General features: G+C 39.6%; 1 protein-coding gene across 11 annotated transcripts in view; it reads left to right on the forward strand.

Annotated features, from left to right (window-relative positions):
• Positions 1–17,923, forward strand: part of lrp1bb (low density lipoprotein receptor-related protein 1Bb) — a 247,003-nt gene that overhangs the window by 113,393 nt on the left and 115,687 nt on the right. For 8 of the 11 annotated variants that reach the window (XM_071493395.1, XM_071493738.1, XM_071493827.1 and 5 more), the window contains 9 exons: positions 3,278–3,500; positions 5,376–5,568; positions 5,722–5,865; positions 7,133–7,369; positions 7,745–7,925; positions 12,597–12,816; positions 15,002–15,191; positions 17,170–17,292; positions 17,623–17,766. In XM_071493395.1, the coding sequence (XP_071349496.1) occupies positions 3,278–3,500; positions 5,376–5,568; positions 5,722–5,865; positions 7,133–7,369; positions 7,745–7,925; positions 12,597–12,816; positions 15,002–15,191; positions 17,170–17,292; positions 17,623–17,766 (1,655 nt within the window). The remainder of the gene's footprint in view (positions 1–3,277; positions 3,501–5,375; positions 5,569–5,721; positions 5,866–7,132; positions 7,370–7,744; positions 7,926–12,596; positions 12,817–15,001; positions 15,192–17,169; positions 17,293–17,622; positions 17,767–17,923) is intronic. The other 3 variants (XM_071493484.1, XM_071494254.1, XM_071493653.1) reach the window with 1 other exon arrangement.

Consider the following 17,923-nt stretch of genomic DNA (forward strand, 5'->3'; position numbering starts at 1 on the left):
CAGTTTGCACTGTGAATGAATTGGCTGAAAGCAATATATCAACTTGATTCGGGGGATTGTTACAACAGAAGATTTTTTTTTTTCAAACAAAAATTAACATCATCAGAGTAATACAAGTTGCTAAAACCACATGAATGCTCACAGGGACTTTATTGTAAGTGAAACTGGTGCTAGCTCTCTGAGAAGCAATTCTTTTTCACATTTCTATTGGGCCCACAGCAGGTGTGCAGCTACAAATGAGAGAGAAGTACAGGCAGTTTTATGCAGCTGTGTTATGGTGTCTTATTTTCTCTAGAGATGAGTATAACTTCAGGACTGTTGTGACTGGATGCAGGGCACTGACTGAGGGTAGAGCTTTGCTGACGTAACCACAAATGTAACACCGTATCATAATTAGAGCCTGATGACCCAGTGAAGTAACTGGTGGAATTAGAATCTGATCTAGTATGTGTAATCTGTCTACCCATGCTGTACAGTTACAAATTCATTTGTTAGATTTACTTTCCTGCAGTGGCCTTTTGGTGTTGATTACACTTACTGTATGCGGTTTAGACCAAGGATCACCAAGAGCAGTGACACCTCCAGAAAATGTTCATAGTGGTGGCCAGATGGGGCCACTGAAAGCTTTGGGGTGGCACACTGAAACCAACTGCTGTTGCAGTGTACTTTATAGGCTACTCTATATAAGTATTTCAATATGAGAGGAATCACACACTGATATACTTTGATTTCTTATTTTACAGTTAACACTACTAATCATCTGATGGACACAAAGTAATAACTGTACAGTGAACATTTTGAGTTTCACAACAATCCTGATTTAAAATGTCTCTGTATCTGTATATACACATGTTAGGTGATTCATTTTTATTTAAATAGCGCAGTTGTCCTTTTCCTTAAAAAGACAAATATATAGCTTTAATTTGAAGAAGTACATTGGCTGTATAGAACAAAACATTTACTGGGAACAAGCCTGCTCAAGTTTTGAAACACCACCAATACAGCTTTAATCAGAGTGTGAATTTTACAAGAACGATAAGCTGAGTAAATTTTTTCTCAAAGGAGGTGGGCAACATTAGAGATGAAGGGGTGTGTTATCACCTACCTAACATTAGTTAGCTAAACTATAAGGCTAAAGTTAACTATCTAATGTCACCTGTTTATTTCTTAGCACACAGGTTCTTGTGTGAGCTATTCTCACTCCTAGCTGTTCAAGTTGTAATTTTACACAGGAATGAATAATCATAACTTGAACAGCAGATTATTGAACCTACATTATCTCAGATAAAGGATTATGTAATGCAGACAAACTGTGATCTGATGTTCAGACTTTGTCCTGTGTCCTTATGTCTTCATGAAGGAGGCTCTGAGGCCTATTCTTCTTCTGTAATGATGTGAACCAAAAACTGTGAAATGATATCGCTAGATTTCACGTATATTAGGTTACATAATTGAGCAACAGTTACATTCATGATTTTTGGAAGGGCATACAAACCTCAAAACCTGGTATCGAGTCATGAGAAAATTTCAGAGCGACAGAGACTCAGAGCGTCGGCGTAACCATAGTAACTCACTTACACACCTGCCTGTGTGCGCACGGCATGAGAGGAGCAGCAGCATCATGGGAATAAATGACAATAACAGATTTGTGGATATTTCTCACTTTGCTCTGATGGTCTGAATAACTCACTGCTGCTCTGTCTGTCTGTGCGCTGTCAGTGTCTTATCACGCAGCGACCTTAAACTTACCACAGAGCAAAATGATTTTACTGAGTGTCAAATGGTGCTATTTGCACATTTAGAGACTGTAGAAGCTCCTCATATGCCTGAGGTTTACTGGGAGAGATTTAAAAAATACAAGTGTGAAACAATGATATGACATTGAAGGAGACAGAGCTCCCAATTTAACCCCTGTGAGCCACTGATGGGAGTGACGCAGTCAGCGGAGAGTTCAACTAATGTCAATTTTAAGAAATGGTATGGTCCACTTTAGGGTTACTGAAATCATATTACAGGATTCTTCCAGGCATAGGTATGGGAAATATATTGTAATGTTTACAATTACAGGTACGAAGGATATATAAATGTTTCAACTCCTCTGAACTGAGTCCAAGCCTTAATCAGGGGGTCATACCCCCCCTAACCCCCCCCGTAATTAGAACCCTGGCATTAACCCAGGGTTAAAATTGAGTTAACCCCTGTTAACTCAATTCTTTGATGCTTTCTCCTCTGCTGCTCTCTACGATGGCAGCAAACAGTCCTCTGGCATTGCACAGTGTGAGGGCCACTTCATCTAATGCTCCTTTCACTTACACTTGGACAATGCCAGTGCATTCAGTGACCTTTCGGACATTGGTGTTTCAATTAATGAACCAATTGGATCTTGGGTGGCCACAAGGTTGGCCAATGACATTTCAGGAGTGGCCTGGCCTCTCCTGGCCCCTCTTGATGGCGCTATTGGCCAAAAGTGTCAATGATCTTGGTAACTGTTAATACTGTGTGTCTCCCTTAATACATAAGACAAAATAACATGATATGTATCAGAAGTAAAAACTATAGAATCAATTAAAAAGTTTAATTTTCTAAGCCACATCTTCCTTTGTTATTATTGCTACGTGTGTCAGTCTCTCTGGCTTCTCACAGGACATATACAGTTAACAGTGAGAGGAAGGGCAGACTTACAACTCAAAATCATTTGTAATTTACAAAACCCTGAGGCCTTTTTTTTGTAGACCCAATTAGACACAAACGCAGGCCTCAAATTTCTAGCCAGTGAATGTCAATGTTGACAGCTGAAATAATTGACTGAAGATTTTATGAGCTGGCAGTTTAATGAGCAAGCTGGCAAAGAAGTGGCTAATGTTATCACCATAGCTAGTTAAAAACATTTCTGACTACTCACACTTTAGCTCCTAAACTAAATACAACCTACCCCAAACTCTGCCATATTGCATCAGTCTTATTAGAGCTCCAGGTACACCACTTCAACATGTAGACATATCAAAAGCTTGAAAAACTTGCCATGCCTCATTATGGATGTCTTGAGGTAAATGCAGCATCACATGACACAGGCCGAAATAATGATCTAACATGTATTGGAGGGCAAAGTTGTTTGTGCAAATTGTGGTTGTGATTAACTTACTGTTTGTAGAAGAAATTGTACTTAAAAGATGTAGAGCAAAGAATTAAACTCTGCTCTCAAAAAAAAAAAAAAAAAAAAAAAATAGACAACTTTCTTTATAGTATTTAATTATGTGAACACTTCCACCCTCTGCAGAATGCTTTTCTTCACTGATTATGGGAATGTGGCCAAGGTAGAGCGCTGCAACATGGACGGCACCAACCGGACCCGGCTAGTGGATTATAAAATTGAGCAGCCCACTGCTGTGGCATTGGATGTAGTCAAGAAGCTGGTGTACTGGGCAGACGCCTACCTGGATTACATTGATGTGGTGGATTATCACGGCAGGAATAGGCACACCATTATCCATGGGAGCCAAGTGAGTATCACATTTCACTGTAAGCGCTGCTTTTTGTCTTCCATATGGGCTGCACATCATAAGGAAGTATTGTGGACAAACGTCAGTGGGAATCTGAATAGACAACTGGCTCCTCTTATCAGCACTTTCTCCCCCCTCATTTGAGAGACTTGTGAGATTGTGTCATGAGAGTGTTAATGTTCAGATTTAGGCCACTGTGCTTTATCACTGCAAGACAGGTGGTAAATTCAGTGCTCGTTATAATTCACTATTCATTCTCATAGAAAAGGTCTTTTGAATGGGTAATTAATGATTTATTAACTTGAAAAAACTAAGGCACGTGTGACTGGCTTCTAAATGAACATATGAATCGTCTCTCCTGTAGTACACTTTTGAGGCCTTTCATCATAGATTATGACTATTCATTAAATAACCCTTTCAAGCAACTTGGACTAGATATTCACCCTTTATTAGGAAAGAAAAATGTACATTTCAAGCACCTGTTGTTTGTGCAGGTGTCCATAATATTGCCTTCTTTATTAGTTTGTGGCCTCATTAGACAGAGGATATTCATGTCGTTGCATCTGCATAACAAATGCCACACAACTCTTTTCTGTCTTTTCCATAGTAAAAAATAGTCTTTTTTTCAGAGCCAGTGGTATCAATGATCAGAAGTTACAGTTTTTCTTACCACGTGACCATTTTCCAAGAACAGTTAATTTCACGTATAATCAAGGTTTCTTCATTTAAAGCTGATCATACTTGAGAATAATTAAGGGCTGCCCCCAACCATAGATTTTTGCAGTCAACTGGTAGTCATGAGTTCAAGTCATTAGTAGACTGGGTTGCACGTTTATGATATTAATTTAATCATTTAAATATATTTTTGCACAACACATTCTTGGGGTCATTCTTTATCCTCTTGAAATGATCCAACAATTTGGATTTCCTCGCTGACAATAACCACAGGGACCAACAATGTCTGTTAGTGACTGACTGAGTGTGGCCACTACCTGCGTAGTTTGATTATTATTTTTCTTTTCCCCCTGTAACCAACCGACCAATCAAAGCTGGGCCAACTAAAACTCTTCTCATTGACTAATGCTTGGTTGAATTTTTGAATCCCTTGTACATTTTTTTGCCGTTTCCCTCAGATGAGACTCCGTTTCGTCACAGTAAAACATGACATTTCAAAGTAAACCTAGACTCTCTAAGTATCCTTTATTTATATTTGCTATAATGGTCAGGATTAAAACTTCATTCTGCCTGGATGACATTACGTAACATGGCCATATTATTGCATTTTGTAACTGTTGAGTTGAGAAATCATTTTGCACAAAGTGCCCTTCATTTTTGTCATTTTTCCTGCGTAAGGATAATCCTTTCTGGTTGATTCTGCAGGTAAAGATGCAAGCAGAGTATATGGACATCCTTTGAAACAGTACTTGTGAAAGTTCCCATGTAAAAATAGAGTGTTTAGGAAAATTCCATAGAGGGAGATGGTTGAGTGGTTTGTTTATTTTATTTATTCTGACACGTGTCCTGGTGCCCTTCATGTTAAAGTGTCACCCAGTGAGCTTAGGTTTACTTCTTGTGAATACAGATCATCCAGCCATGTCGCTTAGTGTGTGTCAGCCGGCTAAATGTAGCATGGAGGCTTTGGTGTCATGGCCAGTAGCTTCCCCGTGGAGTCCAGTTTTTGACCCTGTTGGGCCACCAAACAAGCAGACAGCCCCACCACTCTCTCTCATTCCCCTCATGCTTGCTGTTTGTTGTAAGAGAAAACTCCTTGTTAATTTATTTTTTGTTACTGTTTTCTTTGTATTCCTCTTGTGGTTATACTTATTTTTGGCTTCAAGGATGAAGAAAGGACCATGAATCTGTCTTGTTTTTCAGGTGTCGTACATTTATGCATTAGCTGTGTTTGAGGACTACATTTATGCTACCCACTCTGACCCCTCCAAAGGGAGTTCCTCTGTGGAGCTGCTGCAGATCCACAGGTTCAACATCACAGCAGAGAGCATGACACTGGCCAGCCTGGGGAATACTAGAGCACTCCGGGTTTACCACAAACTCACTCAGCCAAAAGGTAAAGAACATTTTCCATATAGGCTACGTGTGCAGGTATGTGCCAGAATCTACCCCATTTTATGACTCACAAGCTGGAGTCTATGTTAGTACAAAAAGAAGATCCTTCATTGGCTTATAATGATTTCGCTGTCCTTTTTGATTTTATCCACAGTCAGGAGTCATGCATGTGACATGGATTCATATGGGAAGCCAGGTGGCTGCTCCCATATCTGCCTTTTGAGTGGCAGCTACAAGTCCAGAACCTGCCGCTGTCGTACTGGCTACAGTCTGAGCTCTAATGGACAGTCCTGCAAAAGTCAGTACTTACAGTATTTTACCTTGGATGAATATATATACATAATTGTGTATTTTAGTGCACATCCTCCTAAAATATGCCTGTTTCTTCCATAAAAATCCTCTTCTAAATGATTGTTATTGTGAGTGGTCTCCGGTCATCATGAATAAGAATCCTGACTTATGCCTGAAAAGGACGTTCTACATCGCTGCTCTCTTTGATATTGACATGGGCCTATAAAGGTCACGTGTCATATTAGAGCTGAGGGTGTGCCACACATGCATCAGCCTTCGACTGACAGTGATAAAGATGAACGCTGGTGGACACAGACTCATTTGAAAGTGATGTTCCGCTATCGACCTGTCGCGTTCTTGATTGATTATTGTCATAATGAGGTTTTAAGTTTGTCTGCATTTGTTGTCGGTTCTGATCAATTGCTGGACATTGTGCAGTTGACAATAAAAGCATAAGATCAAATTGATGACACAATCTGAGAGCCCACCACGTTTCGATTGGGGTAAAGAACCACTGGGAGCCTTGGCATGACACATTTGATTTATTCCCCTCTCAGAGATGTTCTGATGACACCAGCTATCTCTCTCTTGCTCGCGCTTTCCCTCTCCCTAAGCATAATGAGATTCGGTGCTAAATGGTAGTGCTTCTTCATACAGCAGTCACAGTGGGGTTTGATATCTGGGTCTCTTGCAATGTTTAATTGTCTCTTGGGTAGTTGGTCTCTCCCTTACAAAATGATAAATTGAAGTGAGGCATGTGTGGTCCTCACCCCCAGCATCCCAGTCTCTGGGGTAGGGGCTGAGAGTGAGGAGAGGTCTGCTTCTCTCACTGGAAGCCCTCCTTCATTCCTGCTCTTGCCTCTGTGGAGGATCCCAAAGGGTTCGGGAACATGCAGCCCCCTGAGCGGTGGGTCGCTGAGGAGCTGCCTCAGCTTTCTAGGCCTCTGTTTGCATTTCTACCCAGACACCATGTTATTTTAGATCAGAAGCAGTGTTCACAGCCAAGGTAAGTATTGCCATTGTGTGTTTGCTCAAGCATTTTCCTTCTTTTACTGTCAAGGCAGCATTGTCGCAGGAGCGTGATTGAGGGGGAAGAGTATAGTCATTGGCACTGATTACTGGCTCCATTAAGGTGAATGGATGGCCCCGGCTCTTGCTCACATATAAGAACAATGTGGCCAGTAAGAGGGTTTAATGCAGGGATCAGCATTGATGAATTAGGCCAATTAATTAACAATAACAGTAAAAAGGGTCCCTCCTTTCTTGCCTTGTAGAGCCCAAAAACGATCTCTTCCTGTTCTACGGCAAAGGGCGTCCCGGCGTCATACGAGGCCTGGATATGAACATCAAGTCCAGCGATGAGCACATGGTGCCAATCGAGGACCTGGTCAACCCTCGAGCAATCGACTACCACACAGAATCAGGACACATCTACTTTGCTGACACGACCAGTTTCCTTATTGGACGCCAAAAAATAGATGGAAGCAACAGAGAGACGATACTCAAAGATGGTGGGTCTAAAAGCTGTTTATGTCAACTGCAGTTTTTCCCACGGTAAATTAAGTTGTATGTGGTACCTTACAACAGTGTTCCTCTAATGTAAGCTTAATACTATTTCCCGAACTCTTAATCTTCTCAAAACACATCCCATGTAATCAAGACGTACATCTCACATATTGCAAAACAATTTTTTTATTTTATTTTTTTATTTGTTTTACAGGCAAAAGCTGTAGACAAACAGCTTTCAGTTCTGTATTATTGATATACACACCATTTTTCCAATAATTAAGCAATTAAGCATATAGTTTAATGTTAAATAAACTTAAATCAGATGATGTTTGTATCTGGTGATTCTTTTGAATTCTGTGCTGAGAATTATGTTGTAGAACTCGACAATGTTGAGGGAATCTCTGTGGACTGGATTGGGAATAACTTGTACTGGACCAACGATGGCTACAGGAAGACAATCAGCGTTGCTCGACTGGAGAGAGCCTCACAGACCAGGAAGACTCTGTTGGAAGGGAATATGTCACACCCACGGGCCATTGTGGTCGACCCTCTTAACAGGTCAGGAAAAAAGAAACACCATTGATGGTATTGTACTGTACTGTACTGTAGGAATTAAAGACACGCCCTTGAAATCCTGATGCTAGTAGCTAATAGGTATTTCAAGCAAAACATGCTTGTAACATGTATGGCTAAGGATACAGGTATGGGTATGGTTAAAATTGAGGATGTGGAGGCTGTGGGTTATATATGAGAAAGGTTAAAAGTGTCCTGTGTTGCAGTATGTTTTAGTGTAATTTCTTTCTATACTCTTATAAACTTTCTATAATCTCTTCTCAAATCAACGTTAGAAAGTTGCTTAGGCTTTATCTGATTTTCTATAATCTCACTTTTGTTCACTTGTGAGTTACATAGAAGACACTTACTGTTAGATCCTGGATCTAGTTGCATCTTGGATGAATTGAAATGAACACCCTGATGACTCTAGATTTTGCCTAACATTGCTTATACCTGCAACATGCTCTAAGCCATTGTGAGTGGTTTTTTGGTTTCTGGTACTGAACTTTGGTTGTGGAGCTTGTATGGATTTGCAAACCACCAACAAAGGCATAGGTTTGACAGAACAAAAAAGGATTTTATTAAGATTTCACAAGCCAAACTTTTACTTTTACATGCAGATACTTAAATTGCTGTAAAATATATGCAATGTTTGTTTTTTTTTTTTTTGCCTCAGATACTGATGTAGGAATTTAATCTTTTTTTTTTTCCAACACAACTGGCAACAATCATTGTCAATGAACCATGAAGTAGATAAAATGGTGGGAATGATTCAAAGTGATTCATGTTATCCAGATCCAAAGACCACTGTGCCTTTTTGTAGATATTAATATCACTTTGCTTCAAATGCTAATCCTGAAGATCATCTGTTTTAGCAGACATCTGCTTGGACTGGTGATTAGACTAAGAACCTTTCAAAAGAAAATGTGTAAATGTTGGTAGCTCCCCAACCGCCAAGTAAACCAGCATGGTTACACTGAGAAAATCTGAGGGAAGCTGCTGTTTTAAGGAGCAGAGGGTTGTAGGGGGGTTTTTGAGAAAGAGAATGTGGCTCATCTTGTTCCCTGAAACCAAAGCAGAGCTACCCGCTCGTTTACCACAATAAACCTGTTTGATAGCTGTTTCTCAGTAGTACTCATGGATCATCTATTTGGTTTTCTTGTGCAAATTTATATATGGAGGATCCCACCAGCAGAGATGGTAATTAACATATAGAGAAGATGCTGCAAATCTCAAATTCATTGAGTGTCTTAAGGGTCTTAAGGATTAACACTTTCAGTCTTAAATCGTATTAACACACACCAAATCCATAGCAGTCAGAGATTAGTTTTCAAGCCTCAACAGGGTTGTTCTGAACATTTTGCGAGACACACTGCTATACTGTAGGCACATACACCAAACTAGAAAAGAAAAGTTATTCAGTTAGTTTTTTAAAATTTTTTTTTTATTCCGCTATTTATAAAATTTATCAATACGGTTAAAGCTTAAAAATAGAATTACAATGATACTAAAGTGATATCACTGATATTGCCTGTTTGCATTTCTCTTGTCATTTACTACCTTCTTGTTGCTGCAGTAGGGTATTGTCTCTGGAAGCTAGGATGACTACCAGCCATTAGTTTCTGTCTTTTTTGTGGGTGTGTCCTGTTGATGGCTGGGCCTCGTCAAGCAGAGAGAGCAGTAGCACTTTTTGGATGTTTGCACAATTGATTAATGGAGGGCTCTGTGTCAGGTGACTGTGAGTACCTGTAGCCAAAGTGTGCTTGTCAAGCTGTCCTGTCCTGACTCAACCTCTGCTTTTTTGAGATCATCTATGATATTCTACGCATTATACGCATGATTATACACATGCACAGATGCATGTGGAAACTGAACACAAGCAGTAGAAAGTAACTTCACCTGTCTTTTTCTTCTTAAGTGTTAAGAGGCAGCAGTACCATGTAAGCAAGCAAATTACACTGTAACTGTTATAGGTTGCCTTACTAATCACCATAACTGCAGGACCAACACTGTAATTGCGAATGTCCCTTAATCCGTCCGTGACTGACTGATCATAGTTGAGTGATTGGTATTCCACCATTGGTCAGGCGAATGCTACATGACTTTAGTTGGAGTTTCCTCATCAACCTTTGCTCTTTCAAAATGAATTGGTGCAAACAGTTTCTATTAGGGAGGCAGTTAACAGCCTGCAGTGTTTCCAGCTTAGTGCGTTTTTTTTATCAGTTTTGATCTGCTAGTTTTTCAGCTTAGCAGTTGCCAATGGCTTCTCTCTCCCTCCCAGGCTGTGCACTGTGTGAGAGACAAAATAAAGAAGATTCTGTTGCTTCTAACCTTCTGAGCTGAGTGGTCATTTAAAAGTAGATTAAGCTGAAATCACAGTGCAGTCTTTTTCTTCAATATATGTGTTTGGTGATTTTGTCAGATGGTATTGTGGTTATAAAATCAGGATTTTAGCAGCACAGAGCAGCTTGGAAATGCCTTTAACATGTGCTCCAAATGTGCTGTTTTCAGTCACTATTTTTAAACTTTTTTTTTTTTTTTTTTTTACATTTATCACAGTGATTAAAAAAAATGACTTTTAAACATCAAATCTATGCCTCATCTAAAGAATGAAATATTTAAACAACTGAAGTGAGAACACATCCTTAAACCTTTGAGACTAGTGATGAGCTAGCTTGCTGTCCTTTGTTTAGAATTTCAGCCCTGACAGATATAGCAGCAGTGGTGGGGTATAGGGAGATATCATATGATGTTTCTGTATAAGGATTAATAACCTTTACTCTGACCCTCCTAATGACAGCACAAATTATTAGAAAAGCTAGTTTTCTGGTTTTGAGGGAGCATTCAGCATGAACCCGACAGTCCTTTGATCTCTATCTGCTCTACAGGATGGTTCTCTTCAGGAGAAATGGATGCAAGTGTCTGCAACCGTATTTTCTGCTCTGTTTGCGACCTTCAGTCTGCGTTGACATGATAAGGACTACTAGTGTCAACAGTGTCATACCTCTCTGTCTTTGCTGCATTAGGAACCTCATAGATGTGTTCACATAAAAAATCCTCACGCAAATACCATTTGACTTGTGTGGTGCTCTACCCAGCTTTGCTCATGTCTGGATGCCTGGATGAGTGTGTGTTTGTGACTGTTGCCACTTACAGGCGTAGACAGCATAGCAACGTTTCTGCATTTTCAAATTTTAAGTTTATTAATAAAATGTATTTTAATATTAAGGACATGAATACATCCCCTGAAGATGCATACAATGGAGCAAAAATAGGAGCTGCATCTAGGAATTACTTTTACTGTTGTTTGATATACTGATTTTTTTCCTCTTTATTGATCATTCTTTTGTCTCTAAAATGTCAGAAAATTGTGAAAATGATGACTTTAAATTGTATTGTCTAAAACCCAAAAAACCCAAAAATGTTCCAATGAGTAAGAGTAAGAAAACCAGGATGTTATTTTTTACATTTTGCCATTTTTCTTGAAAATTGCTTAATCATTTTATTGACATTTGCAGCTCTAAATGACAATACTGATCATTAATAATACTCAATTATTATATCCAGTCTTCATTCAAGAGACCAGAAGTAGTATTAACATTTTCTTACCATGACAGCGCAATTGCATGGTGTCCATCATAACACCTCATGTGTTGTCTGTCTTTGTGCATGTGAGTATGGAGCACCGATGAATAATTGATGAGGTTGTAAAGATGACTTCGAGACAGAGGGAGTCTTCATTCACCTCCATATCCCATTCTGTTTCATCTTCTCTTAGCCAACTCTCTATCATTGATGAGAAACAGGGGGCCACATGGCTCAGTCAGCAACACTCAAACACAGTAAATCCTCTGGGCATGGTTACTAGAGAACAGATCACGTCAAATCGTTGACCCAATCAGGTTTCAAATACCAATGGCCCACCGGGAGTCGCAGTCTCGGCATACACAAGATAAGCTGAAAACTTTTTTCTCTTTGGTGGGAATATGAGACTTCTAACTTTGCCTTGATGTGCAGTCAAGCAGCACTTTAACTTAATAAGCCTGAATAATTTCCTAGGTTATGATGCACTCTCCTTTGACTACCAAAGATGTTTGATTATTTCGTTTTACATATGGGAAATCTGGATCCCAGGTTATTTCCATTTTACTGATGAACACTCTTATCGTGATGTTAAAACTGGTTTCCTGAACCAATGCTTATGTTATGTATTTGGCAGAACAGGTTGGGTGTTCACTATAATGTTCCCTGCATGAATCAAAGTAGCATGTGAAAAATTCAGTATGGGAGCACACTCATGCCTTCCCATGGGTTTCTAGAACTGAGCACACAAGATCCATTTCACTGTAATATGGAATAGCTCATTTTGAGAGAGGCCTGCAGAAATGTGCTGTCACATGTGTGTTGATTAATTAGAAATCAAAGAAGGAGGAGGCTATGAGACGCAGCAACAAGAAACAACCAGGAGGAGGGGCAGACAGCTAGAATGAAATTACTTAGTTTCAATGTGAGATGTAATGAGTGTTAGCTTGGCTCTTATGATCTACTGATTTTGCTGCATGACTAACATGTCCCCTCTGAACTAAAGCAATGCCTCGTTATGCTGGTTTATTGCTGCAATAATTGCTGTGTTTGTTTGCCTGTACTGTATGTGCACATCTCTCTGTATGATAGCTGGATGTACTGGACAGATTGGGAAGAGGATGAGGTCAATGACAGCATAGGGCGGATAGAGAAATCCTGGATGGACGGATCCAACCGCCGCATTTTCGTCACGTCCAACATGCTGTGGCCCAATGGTCTGACCCTGGATCACAGCACCAGCACCATGTACTGGTGTGATGCCTATTATGATCACATCGAGAAGATTCATCTCAATGGAACTGGAAGAATGGTGAGCTTCAATATGTAGCAATCATGTACAGTAGCTACATAACTTTCAGTTAGTTCAGTTAAAAGCTGTGCAGCTTGTGAGAGTTTAATAGAAGGCATTGGGTGGAATTCAAGATCCCAACTTAATAAACGACACTGAATAAACACCCTGTTAATTTTAATGTGTCAATGTAAGTAGTTCTTTTGCAGTCTTAAAAAATGTTCACCAAACACTGAATACAGCCAAATCATTATATAAAGAATGTGGTAGATTTTCTTTAGGCTATTTTCTGCAGGTTTTCATTTTTGCTCTATTTTTTGTTGCAAAGTTACAAAGTTAGATTTCAAATTATGTTTGATTAGAATAACCTCTGAAGAAGTTTTATGAATTACCGTATTTTCCGGACTATAAGGCGCACTTAAAAGCCTTTAATTTTCTCAAAAAACGACAGTGCGCCGTATAATCCGGAGCATCTTATATATGGATTAATTCTGGTTGTGTTTACTGACCTCGAAGCGATTTTGTGTGGTACACGGCGCTCACGGCGCTCTGTCAAAATGTTTTAGTACGACTTTGGTAAACTACAAAGCCGCACCGCTTGCAGCATTACGGCTATCGTAGTCAGGAGCGTCACGGAGTAATACATACTGTGCGTCACCATAATATTATGGTGTGTGTGTATAAGGACCTATAAGGAGTTATTGTGAATACGCTAACGTTTGATTTAGCGGTATCAGACTGTGTTTTTTTTTACGTGTTACAACTGAACAAGGTTGGGAGTTATTGTGAACGCGTTTAATAAAGTTTGACTTATCTGACTGTTTTGTTTCGCTTAATGCGCCTTATAGTCCGGTGCGCCTTATATATGAAAAAGTTCGAAAATAGACCATTCATTGACAGTGCGCCTTATAATCCAGTGCGCCCTATAGTGCGGAAAATACGGTATACGTTATTGATTTTGCTCTTCATTTAATGTTAAATGAGTTAATGTCCATTCTAGAGTGCTGGCTCAATGTTAGAAAATAATTTCTATTGACATTTTGGCACCTTAGCTAAGACGTGTCGTAAGGTGTCTGATTTATCCATATTTTATGACAATTGAAATAATTTCATAATACTTATCAATTTCAGATGTAATTTTATATAACTTCTGTTCAACACCAGCAGTGACAAAATGCCAAACTAACAGCAGCACTGCAGAGGTGTGTTCACCTGCTAAATATCACTGAAACAGATGCAAAACATCTGCTCTCTCGCTTCGTTCACCTTCGTGCTGTTATATAACTGAAACTAACTGCTATTTTTATACATTTTGTGGCTCAGTGAGTCACTTAGTCTCAAAGCTATCCCTTCGGTGTTTCAATGGAGCACAGGGGGTGATTTTGACAGCTGTCATTCCAGGAGCAAACATCTGGATTTATAGACATATCTACCTGCATGCTTTTCATGACATCACTGACATTAAGTTAATTTCAGGATAACCTCACTGTTCATCGTTATAGGCTTTCTTTTGTTAAACCTACCAACTCACTGACTGGAGTTGAGGATACACCTACATGCCTCACCTACACACATACAGTATTATCCATATCTTGATTATGACTTATCTCAGTGTGCATCATATCCTAATGTTTGTATGGAACATAAATAACCTGGTTACTCATATGTGATTCTTACATCGTAGGAAAAGCCTAAAAACTGCAGGTTACGTGAGAGCACTCAGGACTTACAGTAGATCGGGAGGAGTAATTACAAAATATTTCTTCCACCTCTTTTGAACGCCTGAATTTCAAGGTCCAACCCTGGTTTTTATATTTTAACAATGATACAATGTTCATTTGCAAAGCAGTGACATGATTGAAAACGCGTCCTCGTCCCACATTAACTGCCAACAAAACATCCCTTCACCCTCAACTGCTCCCGTCCACTGTAGCTGTGCTGGCATATTAAGCTAATGAATTATTTGCGAATGCTATTTAATCAATGCCAAGATTCTAGCAAACATTATTATAAGCAGACAGCACTGCGTGAATAAATTTGTGCAAAGAAATTGAATCACATTCATCATATACTGTGATCAAATCATTTCTAAGCCAGTATCCAAACAGCTAGACCCTGTTTGAGATAGATTTTTCTCTCACCGGTGGTGTCTTTCCGTAGCTCTCCTAATCTTCTGATTATGCTGCATGTTTGCTTCATGTTGCAGGTTGTGTACAACGGAAAAGAGCTAAATCATCCATTTGGAATCTCCCATTATCATAATTTCATCTTTTGGACCGAGTACATGAATGCCTCGGTCTTCCAGCTGGACCTGTCCACTGGCGATGTCACTCTGCTGCGGAGTGAGAGACCACCGCTCTTTGGCCTGCGTGTCTATGATGCACAGAGTCAGCAAGGTTGGCTGTTTTCTCTTCATTTACTCCTGATCTGCCTTGCACCAAAAATAGATTCACTCTGTGCTTCATGTCCAGACATGTGTATCCAGTATACAGCTTTCTTCAGTGGGGAGTACTTCATATGATATACATAGCAAAGGTTTACAGTACCAGTCAAAAGGTGCAGAACACCTAAATTTTTCCACCTCTTATTTAAAATAAAATAATTAGATGTCTCAGTGGTTCTAAAATTAAAGCAAAGAAACAATTGGAAATTTTAAAAACAAGGAATTATCTTTTTGTTGAACTAAATGTAATCTATATTTTTTTACTCATTCAGCAGCTGAGCACACTTGAGACAGTCTTTCTACAATGGAAATCAAACATTGTTCAGAAAACACTTTTGCACAAGTTCCCACAAATGTGTGGCTCTTGTATTTTGCTTTCCTTTCCCCTTCTGTTCAGTTCATCCCAGACCAGCTCCATGGGGTTTAAGTCTGGAGACTGTGCTGGTCTTCCATCATGTGAAGCCAACATCTGGTTCCTTTCTTCTAATGTTTTGGCTCATTGTCTTGCTGCAGGATGAACCACTGACCTGTGTTACTTTTTCTCAACATTCTGATAGCAATATACTGTGCTACTTCCTGCAGTACAGTGTTGTCTTAATAATACATCAGAGGGTGAAGTAACACAGGGTTTACCACCTTCACCTTTGTACAAAGTGAGTGTAAGTCATCAACAAAAGTTGGAGCATCTGTAAGGAATTGTTTTCATCAACATTCAAGACTTCATTTTCTTCCACTGCTGCAGGAAAGATGGAAAGTTTTCAGTTTTTGGTGACCTAAATCTTGTTTATCTTGTGCAGTATAGCACTTACCTTTGTGCCATTTAAGGTTATTCACTGGACATCAGCTGCTTAAAATGAAATAAAAACTGGAAAAATGGGGATGTTCTGAACCTTTTGACCAATAGTGTACATATATGGCAATTGGTGTTAAATTTCATGGTGAAAAGTGATACTTTGATCAGCACTGACAGTGACTTTGAAATCACTTGGGGCTCCACTCTATGAAGTTAAATAAGGTGACCAATGTTTGAAGGGGTTTGCTTACTACTGTAACAAATGATGATGGATTCATGCTGTTAGAGAGCTAAAAAGAACAGAAGCACTCGATACAGCTGACAGTGGAGAACTGCATAGGCCTCCAGAGCAGGCATTTCTTTTGTTATTCTATAATAGGCATGTATAAACCAGTTCTCAGACAGAACCGCCACAATCAGAGGAGATTGACATTATTACTCTAAATGCAGTGAAACATAATTGTTCCCAGTCCAGAGATGTGCTTTAGACTCATGATATGAGTTTGTTTCATTCTCGAGACAGTGATTTTCATACAAGAGCTTTAAAGCTGAGGATTTTGAGTAGTAAGGTGCCAAGCCAAGTATATGATGCTGATAAATGGTTGGCTACTGTATGCACAGTGTAGTTCGCACCATACAAAGATTTTTTACTGGACTTCTTTCCATTGTTAATGTCAGTGAGTAGATTAATTGGCTGTCCACTCCTCTGAGTATTACTGATTGGCTCTTACAAAACCAAAAGCTTTATCTCATTGGCTCAGGCACTGCCTTTGGGCTCTGTGTTAAATGAAAGTGACAAAGGTGTCGTCCGCCTTAACTCTGTATGTGACAGTATTTTCAGTTTTGTCCAGAAAGACAAATTGTTCACATAAAAATGTCAAATGTCTTTCTCCCACTGTGTTCACAACAATTCAGTCGACATATAGTTATAGATCGCATGTCATAGACCTGACATGTCTCTCTAAGACAGGAGTTTCATATTAATGCAGTGATTTATTCTTGCAGGATTTTAAGTGACCCCTGGACCTCTGCTGGTCACTATACAGACTAAACAAAACAACAACAAAATCATGTGTCACTTCAGGTGGGCTTTAGAAAATGTAGCTTTGAATGTGTAAGACACCATCTATTCTTCCAGGTGACAACGCATGCAGTGTGAATTATGGGGGCTGCGATACCCTCTGCCTTGCCATCCCAGGAGGCAGAGTGTGTGCCTGCGCTGACAACCAGGTTCTGGAGAAGAACAATGTCACCTGCACAGGTAGGCGGACATAATGAATCAGACAGAGCAAGAGGCCTAAGTTCATCTTTTCCCTGTATACTGTAATCCTGGCTTCATCCTATGGGACAAAGACCAAATAATAACCTTATCTATGCACATGCAAATCTGCTAATAAACAAACAAATAAAGGTGAGAAAATATCCCAGTGGTTTTCCAGAAATACGAGGCAAATCCCAGTTGTTACACATAAGGTCATGGAACGTTATTAACATGTTTTATGTGCTATTATAGCTATGCCAATAATTTCCCCTAAACACATACTTCATAGGATGTCTCTTGCTGATTTTGTTTCCCCACCATTTCTCCCAGAAGCCTCCAGCAGTGGTTTAGAGCCGCGGCGATGCAAAAGCGATGAGTTCCAGTGCCATAATCACCGTTGCATACGGGCCTTGTGGAAATGTGATGGAGATGACGACTGTCTGGATGGAAGTGATGAGGAGAGCCACAGCTGCTGTGAGGATCTTAAAATAAGTCTACAGGCCAACACACAGCAAACACACAAATACATTGCATGTACAGATAACAAACATATGATACACTTACTGTGCATGTAGAGCTATACACCAAGCAAGGAAAGCCTAAGCTTAAAATACTAAATGGCCTTGAAGTA

The sequence above is a fragment of the Trachinotus anak genome, unplaced genomic scaffold (genome assembly GCF_046630095.1).
Source record: "Trachinotus anak isolate AG129_WGS33_773 ecotype Australia unplaced genomic scaffold, CSIRO_AGI_Tana_v1 ptg000001l, whole genome shotgun sequence".
Taxonomy (NCBI): domain Eukaryota; kingdom Metazoa; phylum Chordata; class Actinopteri; order Carangiformes; family Carangidae; genus Trachinotus; species Trachinotus anak.